The sequence below is a fragment of the Stigmatopora nigra genome, chromosome 10, assembly GCF_051989575.1.
Source record: "Stigmatopora nigra isolate UIUO_SnigA chromosome 10, RoL_Snig_1.1, whole genome shotgun sequence".
Taxonomy (NCBI): domain Eukaryota; kingdom Metazoa; phylum Chordata; class Actinopteri; order Syngnathiformes; family Syngnathidae; genus Stigmatopora; species Stigmatopora nigra.
Window position 1 is genome coordinate 3,999,567 of NC_135517.1, and position 19,265 is coordinate 4,018,831.

The 19,265-nt window shown below is 39.9% G+C and overlaps 2 protein-coding genes and 1 long non-coding RNA gene across 4 annotated transcripts; 1 reads left to right on the forward strand and 2 right to left on the reverse strand.

The window, feature by feature from the left end:
• Positions 1-4,442: 4,442 nt before the first annotated feature.
• Positions 4,443-8,888, reverse strand: ccdc71 (coiled-coil domain containing 71). Its single transcript, XM_077726070.1, has 2 exons — positions 8,746-8,888; positions 4,443-6,345 (listed from the first exon to the last, which is right to left on the reverse strand). Exon 2 carries the CDS (start codon positions 6,333-6,335, stop codon positions 5,298-5,300), a length of 1,038 nt encoding a protein of 345 aa, XP_077582196.1. The 5' UTR covers positions 6,336-6,345; positions 8,746-8,888; the 3' UTR covers positions 4,443-5,297.
• A 731-nt stretch (positions 8,889-9,619) lies between these two features.
• LOC144202940 (uncharacterized) lies at positions 9,620-16,188 on the forward strand. 2 transcript variants are annotated; one of them, XR_013327588.1, is made up of 3 exons: positions 9,620-10,577; positions 10,806-10,919; positions 15,084-16,188. It is a non-coding gene; the product is annotated as an uncharacterized LOC144202940 (long non-coding RNA). The 2 variants fall into 2 exon arrangements; XR_013327587.1 differs by having other exon boundaries at positions 15,316-16,188.
• On the reverse strand, positions 14,980-18,902 carry pdhb (pyruvate dehydrogenase E1 subunit beta). Its single transcript, XM_077726071.1, has 9 exons — positions 18,680-18,902; positions 18,542-18,601; positions 17,300-17,407; positions 17,146-17,208; positions 16,683-16,909; positions 16,043-16,137; positions 15,770-15,972; positions 15,521-15,662; positions 14,980-15,392 (listed from the first exon to the last, which is right to left on the reverse strand). Exons 1-9 carry the CDS (start codon positions 18,716-18,718, stop codon positions 15,247-15,249), a joined length of 1,083 nt encoding a protein of 360 aa, XP_077582197.1. The 5' UTR covers positions 18,719-18,902; the 3' UTR covers positions 14,980-15,246.
• Positions 18,903-19,265: the final 363 nt, after the last annotated feature.

Genomic DNA, 19,265 nt, shown 5'->3' on the forward strand with positions numbered 1-19,265 from the left:
CTTTATCGACGTTATGGCGTCAGGCGCCATTTTGGCCAGATAGGTCGCATCCTTGACGTCAAATAATAATAATAATACAATCATTTTGTCATTGACGTTACTTAAACACGGACTTTATAAATCAAGCAAAACGGAGACTCCCCGTATATTGTCCTTATGAAAATAAGCAAGGCATAATCCAGTTCTTTTAATCCATTTATAATAAAAAAAATCTAAATATTACATCTAAAATGGCCCACATGAAATCGAGTTGACGTTAAAGCACCCCGCGAACCAACCCAAGTCTGACACCCTTGAATTCTAAAAGAAGACAAACAAACACATACAAAAAACTCTAAACCACAAACCACATACAAACAGACAAAAACACAAAAAACAACAACACCCAAAAACCCACAAACTCACACCCAATATAAAACCACCACTACCGCCAAATCATTATTTGCCATTGACATCCAATCCATTTGCCATCAAACAAAAACTACAAAGTAAAATGACAAAAACAACCATTTGCCAAAGACCACTCCCACCAAAAAGCACCCAATTCCACAGAAACGCACACTAGAAATCCATTTTTTTCCAAAACACAACCAAACGGACACACCCAAGGCCAAAAATCACACACACACACACACACTTACACACACACACACACACACACACTTACAGACACACACACACAGATCGAGCTCCCCCATTTGTGCGCGCGTGTTGCCATGAATCATTGATAGCGCAGAATGTCGGCGCTACGCTCTCGACAAAAGAGAGCCAACGCGGCCAAACGGCTAAAAGACGCAAATATGCAAAACGTTACGTAAACGCACACAGCAGCCAAAATGAATATCTTGGGACCTAACGCCGAAATCCTCTGGTTTTAATGGCGTTGAAGGAAATTGACGCTTAGTTGGTTTACGAGTGAAAACTAGCGAGCTAATAATCAATGAATTTGTATTCGAACATTTGACAAATGCTGATATAAAAAATTGTTCGTTTCACAGTTAAATTTTTTATCGAGATAAAGCATTAAAAAAATGATAATTTAAATGTGTAAACAGTGGAAAAAATGATAGGCAAGTTAGCACAGGGCTAATATGGTTGTTAGCATTTTTGTGTAAACAGTAGAAAAAGTATATGTAAAAGAACTCAGGCTAATGTTAGCATTTCAATAATTGCTAGTTCAATATGTGTATATATCCGATAAAACATGAATAGTATTTTGAAAATGCTAATACAAATGTTTGTATTTGTGTGTAAAATGATACGCAAAGGCACTTGTGCTAATGTTAGCATGTTAAAAATGGATTTTGCGAGATTTGTATTCATTCGATGAATCATGAATAGCATTATGTACCTGCTAATATGAATGTTAGCTAGCATTTCGTAACAGCTAGCCATCTTTAATTGGATTTTGCTAGTCTTTTCTCAAAGCTCACGCTAATGTTAGCATTTTCAAAAAGCTCATGTTAATGTTAGTCATTCGAAAAATGATGACGTCAATGTTAACCTTTGTAAAGAATTAATCTTTTTCCCCAAACGATGTAGACGGTTGATATAGACAAGAGTGGAGAAAATGTTGGACGGGAGGAGAGCATTAATGGAAAATCCCAAGGTATAGTGGCAGAGCAGCCATTTTGTTTACGAGGCGCGCTTTCCTTTTTTGCTCCCATTTTGGTTCCTTGTGAAATGGCTTCCGCTCTCCCTCAACGCCGGAGGCTGAAACCCAGGCTGCGTGGAGACTCATTGGCAAGTCCCCCAAGCGCTTCGTGTGGCTTTAGTGGACTGACTGGAGAACGACGATGTTTCAAAATGGAGGCTTTTAACCGCAACTAGCCTTGCGTGAAATGCCATTGACGCCAATACCAAATAGGCAATCTGACCATTCGTCAATCCAATCGATAGACTTGAAAATGCCCCAAAACAGGACCAAAGTACTCGGGAAGTTACACTTAAATGAACAAAAATCACTATTTAAAAAAAAGGGACTCCAAAATGCCCCCAAATCACCAGGAAGTAAGCGAAATACACAGGAAGTTACCCATGAATGACCCAAAATCAACAAGAAGTGACCCAAAACCAATAGAGCATGACTTAAAAATGCCTGCAAATCAACATGCCATGAATGAAATACACAGGACGTTACCTAAGAATGACCCAAAATCTACAGGAAGTGACGAGAATCTCCCAAATCAACAGGAAGTGGCCCAAAATCAATAACACATGACCTAAAAATGCCCCAAAATCACCAGAACATGAGCGAAATACACACGAAGTTACATATGAGTTACCCAAAATCAACAGGAAGTGACCAGAATCTCCCGCAAATCAACAGGAAGTGGCCCAAAATCAATAACACATGACCTGAAAATGCCCCAAAATCAACAAAACATGAGTAAAATCAACAGTAAGTGGTTGTAATTGTTTACTTTGAAAACGGTTGTTAATTGTCGCATGGCCAAACCAAAATGGCCGACTTCCCATTCCGATTTTATTGTTTTTGCATGCGATCACAAAAGTTTGTCTTTGAAAAAAAGTCATGTTTTTCCAAAGAACCTTAAGCACCCCCCGTCGCCGATACTCGGGCGATTGCAGGCGTTTGTGCAGGCGCCGTCTCTTTGTGCGATGGGGGAAGGGAGGTTAGAGGGAGGGAGGGAGGTAGGAGGGAGGTAGGAGGGAGGGAGGGAGGCGCCGCTGCCGCCGCCATCGTCTGCGTCACCCTCCCTCGTACGAAAACACGCCACCGCGACGCCGCTTTAATGTTTTTCCTCTCCCCGCACGGCCGCTGCGTCCTATATAAGCGCCGCCATGGCCTGGCGGGGAATTTAGAGCGCGGACAAAAACAAATTGCCACAATTTATCTCAGTTTTTAGTTTCCCAAAATTTGTGTATCGTTGTCACCGCTAAAAAAAACAAAAAAGATCACTAACGTTTTCTACGAAAAGTGCGTCGATGTTGACCATTAAGGACTAGCTTTGGCGTCCAATTGTTTTTGACATAGAGCGAATGACCGTGTGTTGCTAACTTCACAAGGTGGGCTATTTACGGGTAATTTCCTGTTTTCTTTGAGTCACTTCCTATCCGCAGGATTACTTCCTGTTCAGTGGATTAGTGGTTAAGTGCGTCAACCTCTAGTGGGAGTCCCGGGTTCAAATCCAGGTTAGTCCACTGGTGTTTGAGTTTGTTCTACTTGGGTCATGCTAGCTAGGCTAATTGGGAACTTTAAATTTCCATTGTTTTGGGGCATTTTCCAGTCACTTCCTGTGGATTTTGGTGCATTTTGACACACTTCCTGTGGTATAAGACGTCACTGGGCTATTTAGCAACAAACTTGTTCGGCCGCTTCCACAACCGGTTCGTTGAAATATTCGGTATTGGTACATATCTCAACCATACAAAATGGAATGAACATTTATGTAAACACTAGATTTCAATTGAGTTAGTACATATGAATAATTCATCCAATAAAATGTTAAAAACAAATTCCTGTTGATTTTTGGTAACTTCTTATTCATTTTTGCATATTTACAGGTTCTGATGATTTTGGTGGATTCCTGGGTCACTTCCTATTTAGGTTAAACACCAGGTAACATTCATTTTTGTCACATCGTGGTGTTTTAGGGGCATTCTTGGGTCACTTCTTATTGGTTTCTGTTCCAATTTTTTGGTCACGTATTTTGTGGGCTTGCCTGAGATTTTTGGGCCAATTCCTATTGATTTTGGACATTTTCAGGTCATTCCCAGTTAATGTACTCCGTCAGGGGCTGTTTTTTTGCTATTAGTAACGTAACAATTATGGCAATTTCAAAATAAAATAAAGGATGCTACATTACTTAAAAAAATATTTGAAAAAATGCAAGCAAGCATGTTGTAACTTAAATATTATACATGTAAAAAAAGTTTATAAGTAGAGGTACCTCTGAATTTAAATGCTGCTAACTGGGACTGGCTCCAGCACCCCTAGTAACATTAATAAGTGAATGCTAAATGCTAGCAAGGTTTAGTGTGCGTTTGACAGTATCTGTCAATTTTTTACCAATTATTAATGTTTTAAAAAGTATTTTTTTGAAAATATAGGGTTGCCAAGATTGAGCCCTGAGGTGCCCCACAAATTCCGCTCAAATGACAACATTTTTAAAACATTTTTATTGAACAAAAACTCTCAAAGTTCACGTAGGAAATATTTTGTACACAATTCACAAACAAGATGAACAAAGATATATATAAAAAAAAATAGTTATGGATGGGCAGCAGAAAACAGACTTAAAAAAAAAAAAATCAAAAAAATCCTCAACCTGCCCCCCCAAAAACAACAAAAAAACTGGCAATAAGATGTTGCCAGATGCATCCAGAAAAAAATCATGTAATTTTGCGCCAAAATTGATACAATGAGTTGATTGGTGATATTTTTAAAGCCGCGGCGCGTCAATTTTTAGCAACCGATCTGCAACACGACGGGTTTGAATTCCGCGCGGGACTAAAAAGGAACACTTTGTGACGAACCGGACTTGAACCCGATCCCCCCCGACCGTCTTCTCTTCCCGGCCGGGTCTGAAAAAAGGAAGACAACGTTTGGGATCATTCTTTTCTCGGAACTCTGCGGCTAACTATTTCTTTTGTTCGGGAGCGCCACCCCCGGAACCAAACGGTGAACTTTTTCCAACGGGGCTTCGCGGAAGCACGTCGTCGTCCGCTTTGACGGAATTTTTCAACTGGGAAAAAACGGAATTTGTGTTTAACGGTAGCTTAAACGGAATTTTAGCTTAAGAACTAGCATTCTGCAAAAAGGTCTTGGGAAAATCCCCAAGATTCAGCTGCAATTCCCAACTTGACCTGCGGGGGTTTACAGAAACACTAGTTTTGAACTTATATGGAACTCATTGACTACTCAGGAGAAGTAAGGAAAACAGTACTTTGGATTTTAATTCGTTTTTTAGACCATAAGACATGGTAGCCAAAAATGTTGGGTGCTAGCTAGCATTCAGTGGAAAGACATTTCCCAGCCCGCCAGGAAAAGCCCGGATGGCAAAAATCCATAGAATCGGGGTTCCTACCTGAAACTGAAAAGCACCGTACGCCAGGACAATGGCCAAAACGGAAAAGCTCTCGGCGGAAAGATTATTCCCAGCCTGCTAGGAAAAGCCACCCCCAACATCCATTGGAAAAGTCCCAACTCTTAGACCCAAACCAGGCCCAGATCCCCCCAAAAAACCAAAGACTTCTGCTACAAAACGGGCAGAGAGGACCAAAAAAAGGGACAAGGCGTTAAGACGCCGACTAACAAAAGGGGGCGGTGCTTCAGTTCAGTTCTGGTATGGGAAGTCTCTTAGCACCTGGTTGAGTGGGCAGATCTGTATAACAGGGGACAAGTTGACCTGTAGGACTTTCTGCGCTTTCCACCGGGCCTCGTCCACCGAACGAGAATCGTCCACTTTGACCACCTTGGACCGCAAACGCTTCTTGTCCCGCCAGCGGTTCCTCGGTCTGGCCGGGTGTGTCAGTTCTTTGGGGCCAAGTCCGTTAAGCCGTAGTCCGTGAACCCCCCAACCGTTGCTGCTCAGCTCCGTGTGAGTCTGCGGGAATACCGGCGCCGAGTCCCCGATTAGGGCGCCGTCCAATCGGACGGGGCAGGACAAGTTCTTCTGGCTGAACAGGGCCACGGCGCCGTTCTGGGAAGGCTGCAAGGGTATTCCTGAAAGTGCTGGAGGGGGCGGCTTCTGGAAAACCAAAGACGCCGCCGGAGACGTCTCTCGGGGGACCTCCCACGTGGTCTGGATCTGGAGTCTGGCCGTATGGCCACCGGATAGGCCTTTGATATTGGTCAGTCTGAGGCACGACTGCGCCTGGGGCGCCGTCTCCGAAGTCCAAAGGGACGCCTCGTCGCAGACGGCGATGGCGGGTTGCCGTTCTGTGGTTAGCTCGGGAGGCGGGACCCCCCGGATCCTGGGGCTGGACTTCCGCGAGACGTTCCAGGAAGGGTGTACCTCCCTCTTCTTGACGCGGACCCTTCGCCGTTTCTTGGCTACGGGTTTGACGTTGCGGGTCGGCGGTTTGAGCCTGTCCTCGGTCAGCGGCCGGTTGGTGGACGAACGGTAGCCGTACACGTCCTTGCTGCGTAGTACGGTGGGCTTGTGGCCCTCCTCGCTCAGCTCCCGTAGAAAGCCCACCAGTTCTTCGGTGCCGGACAGGTTCCGGGCCTTGGGGCTGAGGATCTTGGCCGCCTCCAGGAGGACGGCGTGGCCGGCCGAGGCGATCCTGGTCCAGGAGTGGATGGCCCGCTGCTCCTCGTTGGCGAATTCCGACGGCCGGTCCACCGGCGGACCTCGCGCAGCTTCAGCCATTTTAGCGAGCCTGGCCGGGGAAAATGTAGGAGAAAAATCACTCGGGCGCCCGTCTTTCGTCGGCTTGGAGATCTCGGAAAGAAGCTAGCCGCGAGGTGGGGGGGCTCGGGTTTTGACCGTGGTGCCGGACCAGAGGGGAATGATGAATTTGTGACTATTTGCATTTTTGTTGTGGCTATTAGCATTTGAGTTGTGGCTACTTGCTTTTGTATTGTGGCTATTAGCATTTGAGTTGTGGCTATTAGCATTTGAGGTTGTGGCTATTAGCATTTGAGTTTGTGGCTATTAGCATTTGTTCTTTGGTGCACCAGTAAATGTTTTATCATTATTAGTTTTTTAGGATTCTCAGATGCTAAGTTATGTGGTTTGGAGAGTCAAGAGGACTAAATGTAAGAAATTTACCATTGAGTACATTCCATAATTCATTTGTTTTCCCAGAGATTGCTCCAGGTTCGGTCAAATCTGACATGGAAACAGGTTTTTTGGGACTCCCTTCTTCTTTGGACACCTGCCTTTTCCTATCCCAACTCATCACACGATAAAGTCAACGAATCTGGACTAGTCTGCTGGTATCCTAACCTTTGGAGGCTACATTGCTTTCGACTATGCAGAGGTAAGCCATTGTGTAAATCATTTTATTGTTCAATTTCATAATGTATTTATTTTTGGATACTCTGACAAAATTATCTTTTAATTAGGGTGTAAAACCTGTAATAGTGGGACGTTAAGCTAAGCTGTATAAATGAGTATTTTTTGTACTTTTATATTTTGTGTTTCAATAACCAGTACATGTTATTTTTGAAGTCGCTTTCATTCGTCGTATTTTAAATCACAAAACAGAAATAGCATTGTTTAGCATTTTTCCACAATGTACTATGCTAACGTTATTTAAGTGATTGGCTATGCTAACGTATTTGAAGAGACTGGCTCCTCCCCCCTGGAGGTTTTATTGAGCGCCTATTAGCCGGCCCTTTCCACACGAGTGGGTCAGCTATGGGAGACAAAACGGAGACTGCTTTGAACCCGACCGCCAACGTATCCCGCCCTGAGATTTGAAAACAATACAGTGGGGGGAAGGCAGTTTCAGGTGTCGAATTTCACACGCCTCCATTCCGCGTCGCTGACTTTTACGTAAAATGGAGACGCGGAGAAAAAGCCGCCCCAAAACTGCGACCTTTGGAATATGACGTGAATAGACTTGACAGTCAAAGCTAGCTCTTAGCAATAGCAATGTGAAAAATAATAAATACTAAAATATATGGGGCACAAGAAACCAATGTGTTCAACATTCAAAAATAATGGTATTAGCCTCAGTGGTGTAAAATGTCATCAACCATAAGCAAAGCTAACCACAGAATTAAAAAAAATATGCAAATCATGGACTAAAATGCTATCTTATTTCTAACAGTAAACAAATACCTTTTCTAAAATCTACCAGTAAAGACAAAACACCGTTCAAGTGTAGCTTTTAAGGTTAGCATTCCTTAAACTCATGCAAATCGCTAGCTTCTCGGCATTGAGCGTAACTCGCTCTCTGGAGCCCCCTGTTGGGCTGGATCCAGCAAATCAATACTACTATCAAAAATAATATCAAACCTGCTTTTCAAAAAATACACTATTTAAAATTCAAATTTTACTCAGTTTATTAAAGAAAAAAAACAACTGCCACAAATGGCTAGCTTGTCTTTGCGATGTTGAGGCTGGCTACCCCTTTCGGACTGGAGCCAACAAACGTATGCTGCTTAACTATCAAATATATAATCGAAACTACGTTTTTATTGAAATTTTACACAGTTTAGTTTGGAAAACATAAACAAATAGCAACAGCCCAAAATGGCTAGCTCGTCTTTGCAACATCGAGCGTAGCCTAAAAACCAACACTTTATTTAACTATCAAAATTGAAGATACATCTTGCTTAAAAGTCAGCGTTTAAGATTCAAACTCTACTCATTTTAGTTCGCAAAAAAAACTATCTTAAAAGAGCAAATACTGTACGTAAATAGCTAGCTTATCTTCAGGACATCGAGCGTAGTTTGCTCTCGGGAGCCCCCTTTCGGGCTGGCGCCAGAAAACCCCGATTCTCCATTTTTTTTCATTTCCGCCAAGTCTTGAATTCAGGCTCACCCGCTTGACGCAAGGTACTTTGGCGGCTTGACGCCCAAGCGAGCGGCTTACCCCGAGCGAGGAGTAGGACGCGGCGGTGGTGGCGGCGCGTCTTCGGCATCCAACCACCCAACCAGCCGGCCAAGCAACCAACCAAGCCACCAAACAGCCAGCCAGCCAGCCAGTGAGCAGCGGCAACCCAGCCCAGTCCTTCCTCTCGTAACAGCCGAAGGAACCCGGCGGAGCCCGTGAAGGTCGAGTAAATGAAAATGAAGGGGTAAAAGAAAGAAACCAAGGCGGAATTACCTCTTAACCGCGCTGTCTCGGCATCCTCCGGTCGCCACCGCGCTGACGCTCCACTGTAAAATGGCTGCGACGAGAGCTGAGCGGTTGACGGAGGCAACCGGGGAGAAAGGAGAGGGGGCGGGACACGAGGCCAAAGAAGGGTGGGGGTGGGGAACCGGACCGACAAATTTAGGGGAATTACTCACAAATAATCCGCTCTCGTAATACCAACGCACACCCTAAACTGCTCTGCTGGGACTATAGTATGTGTAAACAGCTAAAAGTTAGAATTTGGAAAAAAAGAAAAAGAAAATCTTGAAATATGACACCAAGGTTGAACTGTGACGTCACGTGTAGAGGGCGGGGCATGAGTTATTTTCGTATTTGTCGCCGCAAGCCTCGAAAACAAGCCGCGCAGCTACTTTCAGTTGGAATATGTTCATGTTTTAAAATCGTAGGTATGAAAAAATGTTTAAAAAGGGATGTTCGAAACAAAAAGTTTGGAAAATTATATTTCTCGACCACCAAATTTAAAGCTGCGAAAAAATACGATTACTACTTTTATGATCGTTACGCTATTATGTTACCATATGGCTTAGTTCGGAGCTATTACAAGCATATCCCACAAGTCCGATAATATTCGTAATATTTTTTCTCGACAAAGCGCTTTGACCTTTGACCTCATGTTATACATTTATCGTAAACGGATAAAAAATGTATATATATATTATTTAAAAATTTGATGTAATATATATTAAAAGTTTGTTCACCTTTGTGCCATTCGTCGCCCACCAGTTCTTCGCCATGTTTTTATTAGCGCGCACACGTGTTTCAACGCGCACAGTGAAAAGAACTACAGCGGGAGAAAATGGGGGGGGGGGGGTTAAGAATGCGCTGAAATGTAAAAAAACTGAAAGGAAAATCAATTGTTTACCTCAAATCAGAGTCTTGCTCATCGTCGTTGGATTGTTATTTCACGCAACGTAACATCAAGTTGTGTGTTTTAGTGCACATTTCCGTATGTTTACTCAGCTGCCAAACGTTTGCCTCCTCCTGCGCCCTCACCTACCACACGCCCATTGATGTATATCGGAAAATTTCTTTGCATGTTTTATTTGTTTTAATAGCTTAATACATCATTTTATTATTTTTTTTGTATCATATTTCCTGAAAAAAGGTGCACTTTTATAATTTTTACAGATATTTTTTAGTTCCCAAAAATAGTCACTTGGTCTCCAAAGATAAAAACAACAAAATCATAATAAAAAAAATATAAAAAATCCAACTAATGTAGTTTTTCAAAAATAGACAGGTATAGGTGGCCAAAACATACAGAAACTGGTGATTGCAGTACCAACTCCCTCCACGCGAGGGAGGTCAAACCAACTCGAGGCACCCATAACACGGAAGTTATGTTGTTGTTTGCTAAATCTACTTCCTGTTTCAAGAGAACCATGTGAAGTCCTATGAAACCAGCCCGCAATTGTTTTCTGTACGGTACAATGTTTTCTTCTGACAAATTGTAATTTTTGTTTGTGATTTGAAACGCCATTATATTGGTTTTGCTTTTCTCGGTTGCCTACAAAACGTGAAGGCAACGCGTTAATTACTAATACTAACGTCAGTCGAGTGATGGCCGCCAACATATTTTTCGCCTTCCATACTTTATGACAAATTCTGGAACGCTTCGCAATGACGAGTGAGGAAGCCAATAGCGGCCCGGTCGTCGGTGAAGACGCCACTCCGAATCTAACGATCACGACGAAGCCGGGCTGACTCCACCATAGCCACCCAACAGAGTGACTGTCAGCCGGTGAAAGTCCTGGAGCAAAATAACTGGTGCTGCTGCAAAGGTTTGTCTCTTAAAACCGTCTATGTGTTGGAAGTTGTAAATCCCAATGGGCCTTAAATGTATCACTTAGAAGAAATCAATTTGACAGTCAGTAAACATCGACATTTTTAAAATGTGTAGGATATGTTTTTAACTATCATTTATAAAGATGAAAAAATACAATTAAAATGGATAAATGAAGAAAAAAAACATCTAAAAGCGTAGGCGTCTGTTTACGTCCTCTCACCAGGAACATCTGGAGTTCTGGACCAACAACTTCTTGCAGACGGCGCTGGAAGCCAAGCTGCGGTTCCAGGGCTGCTCGGGTCCCACCCTGGACACGCTCAACGGCCAACGACATAGTGTATGTAGTAAGTCTTTTTTTCTTAAAAATCGACATAGTATAGTAAGGCTTTTTCCCCCCGTAAAAAAACAACATATAGTAAGCCTTTTTCCCGTAAACAAAACGACATAGTATAGTAAGGCTTTATTCCGTAAAAAAACGACATACTATAGTAAGGCTTTATTCCGTAAAAAACGACATAGGCTTTATTCTTCCAAAAACGACATAGTACAGTAAGGCTTTATTCTTCCAAAAATGACAGTACAGTAAGGCATTATTCTTCCAAAAACGACATAGTATAGTAAGGCTTTATTCTTCAAAAAACGACATAGTATAGTAAGGCATTTTTCTTCAGAAAACGACATAGTATAGTAAGGCTTTTTCCTCCAAAAAACGAAATAGTATAGTAAGGCATTATTCTTCAAAAAACGACATATTATAGTAAGGCATTTTTCTTCAAAAAACAACAGTATAGTAAGGCTTTATTCTTCAAAAAACGACATAGTATAGTAAGGCATTTTTCTTCAAAAAACGACATAGTATAGTAAGGCATTTTTCTTCAAAAAACGACATAGTAAAGTAAGGCATTTTTCTTCAAAAAACGACATAGTATAGTAAGGCTTTATTCTTCAAAAAAACGACATAGTATAGTAAGGCATTTTTCTTCAAAAAACCGACATAGTATAGTAAGGCTTTTTCCTCCAAAAAAACGACATAGTATAGTAAGGCTTTATTCTTCAAAAAACGACATAGTATAGTAAGGCATTTTTCTTCAAAAAAACGACATAGTATAGTAAGGCTTTATTCTTCAAAAAACGACATAGTATAGTAAGGCTTTATTCTTCAAAAAAACGACATAGTATATATAGTAAGGCATTTTTCTTCAAAAAACGACATAGTATAGTAAGGCATTTTTCTTCAAAAAACGACATAGTATAGTAAGGCTTTATTCTTCAAAAAAACGACATAGTATAGTAAGGCTTTATTCTTCAAAAAAAACGACATAGTATAGTAAGGTATTTTTCTTCAAAAAACGACATAGTATAGTAAGGCTTTATTCTTCAAAAAAACGACATAGTATAGTAAGGCTTTATTCTTCAAAAAAATGACATAGTATAGTAAGGCATTTTTCTTCAAAAAACGACATAGTATAGTAAGGCGTTTTTCTTCAAAAAACGACATAGTATAGTAAGGCATTTTTCTTCAAAAAACGACACAGTATAGGAAGGCTTTATTCTTCAAAAAACGACATAGTATAGGAAGGCTTTATTCTTCAAAAAACGACATAGTATAGTAAGGCTTTATTCTTCAAAAAACGACATAGTATAGTAAGGCATTTTTCTTCAAAAAACGACATAGTATAGTAAGGCTTTATTCTTCAAAAAAAACGACATAGTATAGTAAGGCATTTTTCTTCAAAAAACGACATAGTATAGTAAGGCATTTTTCTTCAAAAAACAACATAGTATAGTAAGGCATTTTTCTTCAAAAAACGACATAGTGTAGTAAGGCATTTTTCTTCAAAAAACCGACATAGTATAGTAAGGCTTTTTCCTCCAAAAAAAACGACATAGTATAGTAAGGCTTTATTCTTCAAAAAACGACATAGTATAGTAAGGCATTTTTCTTCAAAAAAACGACATAGTATAGAAAGGCTTTATTCTTCAAAAAAACGACATAGTATAGTAAGGCTTTTTTCTTCAAAAAACGACATAGTATAGTAAGGCTTTATTCTTCAAAAAAACGACATAGTATAGTAAGGCTTTATTCTTCAAAAAAACGACATAGTATAGTAAGGCATTTTTCTTCAAAAAACGACATAGTATAGTAAGGCATTTTTCTTCAAAAAACGACATAGTATAGTAAGGCTTTATTCTTCAAAAAAACGACATAGTATAGTAAGGCTTTATTCTTCAAAAAAACGACATAGCATAGTAAGGCGTTTTTCTTCAAAAAACGACATAGTATAGTAAGGCATTTTTCTTCAAAAAACGACATAGTATAGTAAGGCGTTTTTCTTGAAAAAACGACATAGTATAGTAAGGCATTTTTCTTCAAAAAACGACATAGTATAGTAAGGCTTTATTCTTCAAAAAACGACATAGTATAGTAAGGCATTTTTCTTCAAAAAACGACATAGTATAGTAAGGCTTTTTTTCGTTAAAAAACGACATAGTATAGTAAGGCTTTATTCTTCAAAAAAACAACATAGTATAGTAAGGCTTTATTCTTCAAAAACACGACATAGTATAGTAAGGCTTTATTCTCCAAAAAAACGACATAGTATAGTAAGGCATTTTTCTTCAAAAAACGACATAGTATAGTAAGGCTTTATTCTTCAAAAAACGACATAGTATAGTAAGGTTTTATTCTTCAAAAAACGACATAGTATAGTGAGGCTTTATTCTTCAAAAAACGACATAGTATAGTAAGGCATTTTTCTTCAAAAAACGACATAGTATAGTAAGGCTTTATTCTTCAAAAAACGACATAGTATAGTAAGGCTTTATTCTTCAAAAACGACATAGTATAGTAAGGCTTTATTCTTCAAAAAACGACATAGTATAGTAAGGCATTTTTCTTCAAAAAACGACATAGTATAGTAAGGCATTTTTCTTCAAAAAACGACATAGTATAGTAAGGCATTTTTCTTCAAAAAACGACATAGTATAGTAAGGCTTTTTTTCGTTAAAAAACCACATAGTATAGTAAGGCATTTTTCTTCAAAAAACAACATAGTATAGTAAGGCATTTTTCTTCAAAAAACGACATAGTATAGTAAGGCATTTTTCTTCAAAAAACCGACATAGTATAGTAAGGCTTTTTCCTCCAAAAAAACGACATAGTATAGTAAGGCTTTATTCTTCAAAAAACGACATAGTATAGTAAGGCATTTTTCTTAAAAAAAACGACATAGTATAGAAAGGCTTTATTCTTCAAAAAAACGACATAGTATAGTAAGGCTTTATTCTTAAAAAAAAACGACATAGTATAGTAAGGCTTTATTCTTCAAAAAAACGACATAGTATAGTAAGGCTTTATTCTTCAAAAAACGACATAGTACAGTAAGGCTTTATTCTTCAAAAAACGACATAGTATAGTGAGGCTTTATTCTTCAAAAAACGACATAGTATAGTAAGGCATTTTTCTTCAAAAAACGACATAGTATAGTAAGGCTTTTTTTCGTTAAAAAACGACATAGTATAGTAAGGCTTTATTCTTCAAAAAAACGACATAGTATAGTAAGGCTTTATTCTTCAAAAACACGACATAGTATAGTAAGGCTTTATTCTCCAAAAAACGACATAGTATAGTAAGGCATTTTTCTTCAAAAAACGACATAGTATAGTAAGGCTTTATTCTTCAAAAAACGACATAGTATAGTAAGGCTTTATTCTTCAAAAAACGACATAGTATAGTGAGGCTTTATTCTTCAAAAAACGACATAGTATAGTAAGGCATTTTTCTTCAAAAAACGACATAGTATAGTAAGGCATTTTTCTTCAAAAAACGACATAGTATAGTAAGGCTTTTTTTCGTTAAAAAACGACATAGTATAGTAAGGCTTTTTTTCGTTAAAAAACGACATAGTATAGTAAGGCTTTTTTTTTCGTAAAAAAACGACATAGTATAGTAAGGCTTTTTCTCTGAAAAAAAACGACATAGTATAGTTAGGCTTTTTCTCTGAAAAAATGACATAAGGCTCTTTTTCGTTAAAAAACGACATAGCATAGTAAAGCTTTTTTTCGTTAAAAACGACATAGTATAGTAAGGCTTTTTTTCGTTAAAAAACGACATAGTATAGTAAGGCTTTTTTTCGTTAAAAAACGACATAGTATAGCAAGGCTTTTTTTTCGTTAAAAAACGACATAGTATAGTGAGGCTTTTTATCACCAAAAAGGACATAGTATAGTAAGGCTTTTTTTCGTTAAAAAATTACATAGTATATTAAGGCTTTTTTTCGTCTAAAAACGACATAGTAGAGTAAGGCTTTTTTTTCGTTAAAAAACGACAAAGTACAGGTTTTTCTTTTTAAAGAAGTTATATGAATGTCTTTGAAAATAACCTCACAAACAAAACAGCAAGTTGTTTTTCTTTAATTAGGGTAACAGTAAGATACAGTGAGCAACACTTCCCACACAGAAGCAGAAAACACGTTACATCCTGCCGTCACCTTTGTTTCAGGACAAAACAAACAAATGACCTAATAAATATGTCGAAGGATTAACACATAAGGTGGCTTGTCTTATTGCGAAGAGAAAGAAGTAGGCGTTACTCTCTGGGAACTTCATACTCTGTATGTACATTTTTTAAATGTCAAAAATTATCACTACAGTGTTGTTTTCCTTCATACGTTAAGTGTCTTTTTGATAGAGAAGATGATGTCCTTGATCTGAGGGACGCTGTTGTCTTCCAGGATTTTGGCGTATGGCATGGGGATGTCCACGCCCGTCACTCGGGTAGCCGGAGCGTCCAAGTAGTTGAAAGCCGGACCTGTGAGAGACAAACAACATGTTGGTATACATTGCTCCAAAATATGTGATTAAATAATACATTTAAAAGAAAAAGTGCTGCAATTTTTCCCTCTTTTAAGTGACGGAAGGGGTGGAGATGGTTCCTACCTTCCATGATCCGGGCGCAGATTTCAGCACCCACGCCGAATTGCGGCCAGCCGCCTTCCACCGTCACCAAGTGGTTGGTCTTGGTCACGCTGGTCTCAATGCTCTCCACGTCCATGGGCCGGATGGTGCGCAAGTTGATCACCTGATCCACAAACAAGTCATCGTTTACCAACACATACATGGCAAGTGGTCCCAAAACTAAAGCAAAATGCCCTAAAATCAAGTGAAAGTGAGCCGGAGTGGGTTTACCTCGCACTCAATTCCCTCCTTAGCCAGAACGGCGGCGGCGTCCAAGCAGTGTCCAACGTAGCGGGAGTGAGACACCACGGTGACGTGGGTACCGGGCCTCTCCACCTTGGCTTTGCCGATGGGGACGGTGAAGTCTTTGGACTGCGCCTCGTCCGACATGTCGAAGGGGACGCCATACATCAGCTCGTTCTCCAGGAAGACCACTGCGGGGCAGACAGGAGTACCATTAGATTCGATGGACAATTAGATTAGATTAGAGCAACTTTAACCCACCTGGGTTGTCGTCCCTGATGGCCGCCTTGAGGAGACCCTTGGCGTCCTCAGAGTTCCATGGACTCACCACTTTCAGACCCGGACAGTGAGCATACCTGAAAATAAGAGGATTGGAATCAAGTTAAAAAATAAATTGTTTTTCAGTAGCTTTTCTTGCATTTTTTTTCCTGTCATTTTTAGTGCTTCTCATTAAAACCTGTGGCTCCAAGTCCAGCCAAGATGAATGGTGGGGAATTTACAAATTGCAATCTTTGAGCATAAACACCCAATAGTATAAGGGTGTCGAATTTGGGTTGGTTCGCGGATCACATTAACGTCTACTCGAGTGCACGTAGGCCAGACCATAGATTTTACAAAATGCTTTTTGAACTAAAAACACAAGATTGGATTTCAAAATTGCTATTATTGATTTAAAAAGGGCTAAATTATGAAATATAACACCTATAATCATTGAAATTTGATCCTAAAACAGAAAGTCAGCGTTCACGATGTAGTTTCTCGGGCCACATAAAATGATGCGGCGGGCCATTTTTGGCCCCCGAGCCGCCACTTTGACACCAGTGCCATAGTAGAACCCAATAGAAACAAAACTAGCTTCTATTCTAATGACAGGTTTTTTGGGCTAAGATTTTCCACTTACCATGCGGCGAAGCACTGCGAGTGTTGCGCAGCCACGCCGGCCGAGGAACCGTTGGGCCCGCGGAAGACGATGGGCACGGCCTGCAGCCCTGCCGACATGTAGTAGGTCTTGGCGGCAGAGTTGATGACCTGGTCGATGGCTTGCATGGAGAAGTTGAAGGTCATGAACTCGCAGATGGGCCTCAAACCCGCCATGGCCGCGCCTACCGCGATGCCCGTGAAACCCATCTGCAACGTTACATAGAGAAGGTGAGATCAAAGGTCACAGAGGGCAGAAAACTAAGACTGGTTGACCTAAAATTGCACTGATGTTAATATAACATGGAAAAAGACAAAAAATATTTGGACAACATTTGGTCGGCAGGCTGGATTATAAAGCCTAGCAGGCCGTATGTGGCCCGCGGGCCGTAGTTTGCCCATGGCTGTTTGTGTTATTTTTTTTAATGGTGCTATGGGATGCTCACCTCAGAAATTGGAGTGTCAATGATGCGTTTGTCTCCATATTTTTTCCACAAGCCGCGGCTCACCTGCAAAACAATAGGAAAATACACCAATATAAATGGTAGAGTAGAGGGAAAAAAACGATTTAAAATTTAGAAGAAAATAAAAAGACAAGACCTTGTAGGCGCCGTCGTACTGCGCCACTTCCTCCCCCAGCAGGAAGACGCGCTCGTCCCTCTCCAGTTCTTCGTCCAAGGCCTGATTCAAGGCGTCTCGCACCGTCACCTGAACGCAGCACAAGCCATTTCAAAACTTCAAAAACACAGTATATATATATATCAGAAGTATATTTATGAAGGTTCATAATTTTTAATTTTTTCAAAATCAGCAAAAGTCCTTCTTAGCGAAAGAATCTTTAATTAAATTACAGGTTTAAATGAATTGGACGTCATTAGTAAAGAGTTAAACCAACAACTTTAAAGTGTTGATTGAGGCCTTTAGTCACTTTAAATGTGCTTACTATTATTTTTATATACATTTATTTATTATAAATAAAAGACTGTAAAATCCTTATTGTAAAGTTTTTTAATGATTCCGCAAGGGTGTCAGACTCGATTTCATTTGGGACCATTTTAGATATAATATTTAGAATTTTTAAGATAAATTGATTAAAAGTCCATAATATACTGTTTTTTATAGATCTAAAACAATGTTTTTTTATATATATTTTTAGATTTTACAAAATGATTTTTGAGCTAAAAACACAAAAATATTTTAAAAATTACAATTATTGATTTAAAAGGGGAAAAATCAGTAAATTTAATATACATCTATACTCTTCATTTTAATTAGATCCTAAAACAGAAAGTCGGCACTCATCATTAATTTTCCCGGGGCACACAAAATGATGCAGCGGGCCAGATTCGGCCCCCGGGCCGCCACTTTAGTGCCATTAAGAATTGAATTACAGGGGTGGGCAAACCGTTCCCCGACGGCCGATGTGGGTGCAGGTTTTTGTTGCAAACTATCCAAAAAAAGGCACTTTCACCAATGAGATTTCTGCAGATGCAAAGGAGCACCTGACTGCGAATAGCGGTCCTCTTTATGGGTTGGAATGAAAACCCGCACCAACTGCGCCACTTTGTGGAATAGTTTAGCCCACACCTGAATTAAATGGTCCAAATTTATGAAACGCTATCCAATGGCGTGATTACTGTCCCTTAAAAGGTTAAGACTTTTCCAACATACATGTCCCTTCATCGCAATAAAATGTCGTTGTAAGGGAAATAACTAAACAGATGTAGATAGAAGACTAGTTTTAGAATACCAAATAATGTATGACACTGTAGTGGCCGTATATATGGAAAAATATGTTAGAGGAGTGGCAGTGACGGTAGCATGCTAATTGCTAACACTGACCTGAACCGCAGCCGGGGCGCTTCTGTGAAAGGACCGCCGCCTCAGCACCGACACGACATTCTATGGGAAGAGGCAAAGTTAACCATGAAATGTAGACAAAAACATGACATATTTGACGTATTTAGGACATTTTCGTACCCTTCCGGAGCGGAGAACGGACTTCACGGACAGCGCCATTTTGAATCTCTCCTTTTTTTGGTCAGTGAGGAGGTGGGGTCAACATGAGGGAAATGAGAATTCGACCAATCAACGCCGAGGTTTTACCAGCGAGTCTAAAAAGTGAAGCTGAATTGGACCAATAGAAGCGGGGTTAATGTTAAAAGGGGTGGTATGTTATTTCGTGGCTCCAAGGGCACGCTGTCGCAGCAAAACCCGGACGCAAGCGCATAGCTTTGCGGAAGTAGGAAGAAAAGTTTAGGCGGAAGTAGGAAGAGAAGTAGCCAATAAATCACTGACGTCATTTCCATATGCAAGCGTCTAAGTGCATTTTTTTAACAAACATTTTTAAAATTAATTACAATTAGTACATTACATTTGTTTTCACTGTCTCTATAAAATAACTGACGCATTCTTTAACAAAACACACTGAAAAGTTCATGACTTGTTTTATTGATAAAGTATCTACTCGGAATATTTTACATTCACATTACATACATTACAAGTTGAACATATTTATTTAACCTCCCCAACAAATATTTTGCATACAAAAGTTTAGCTCAACACT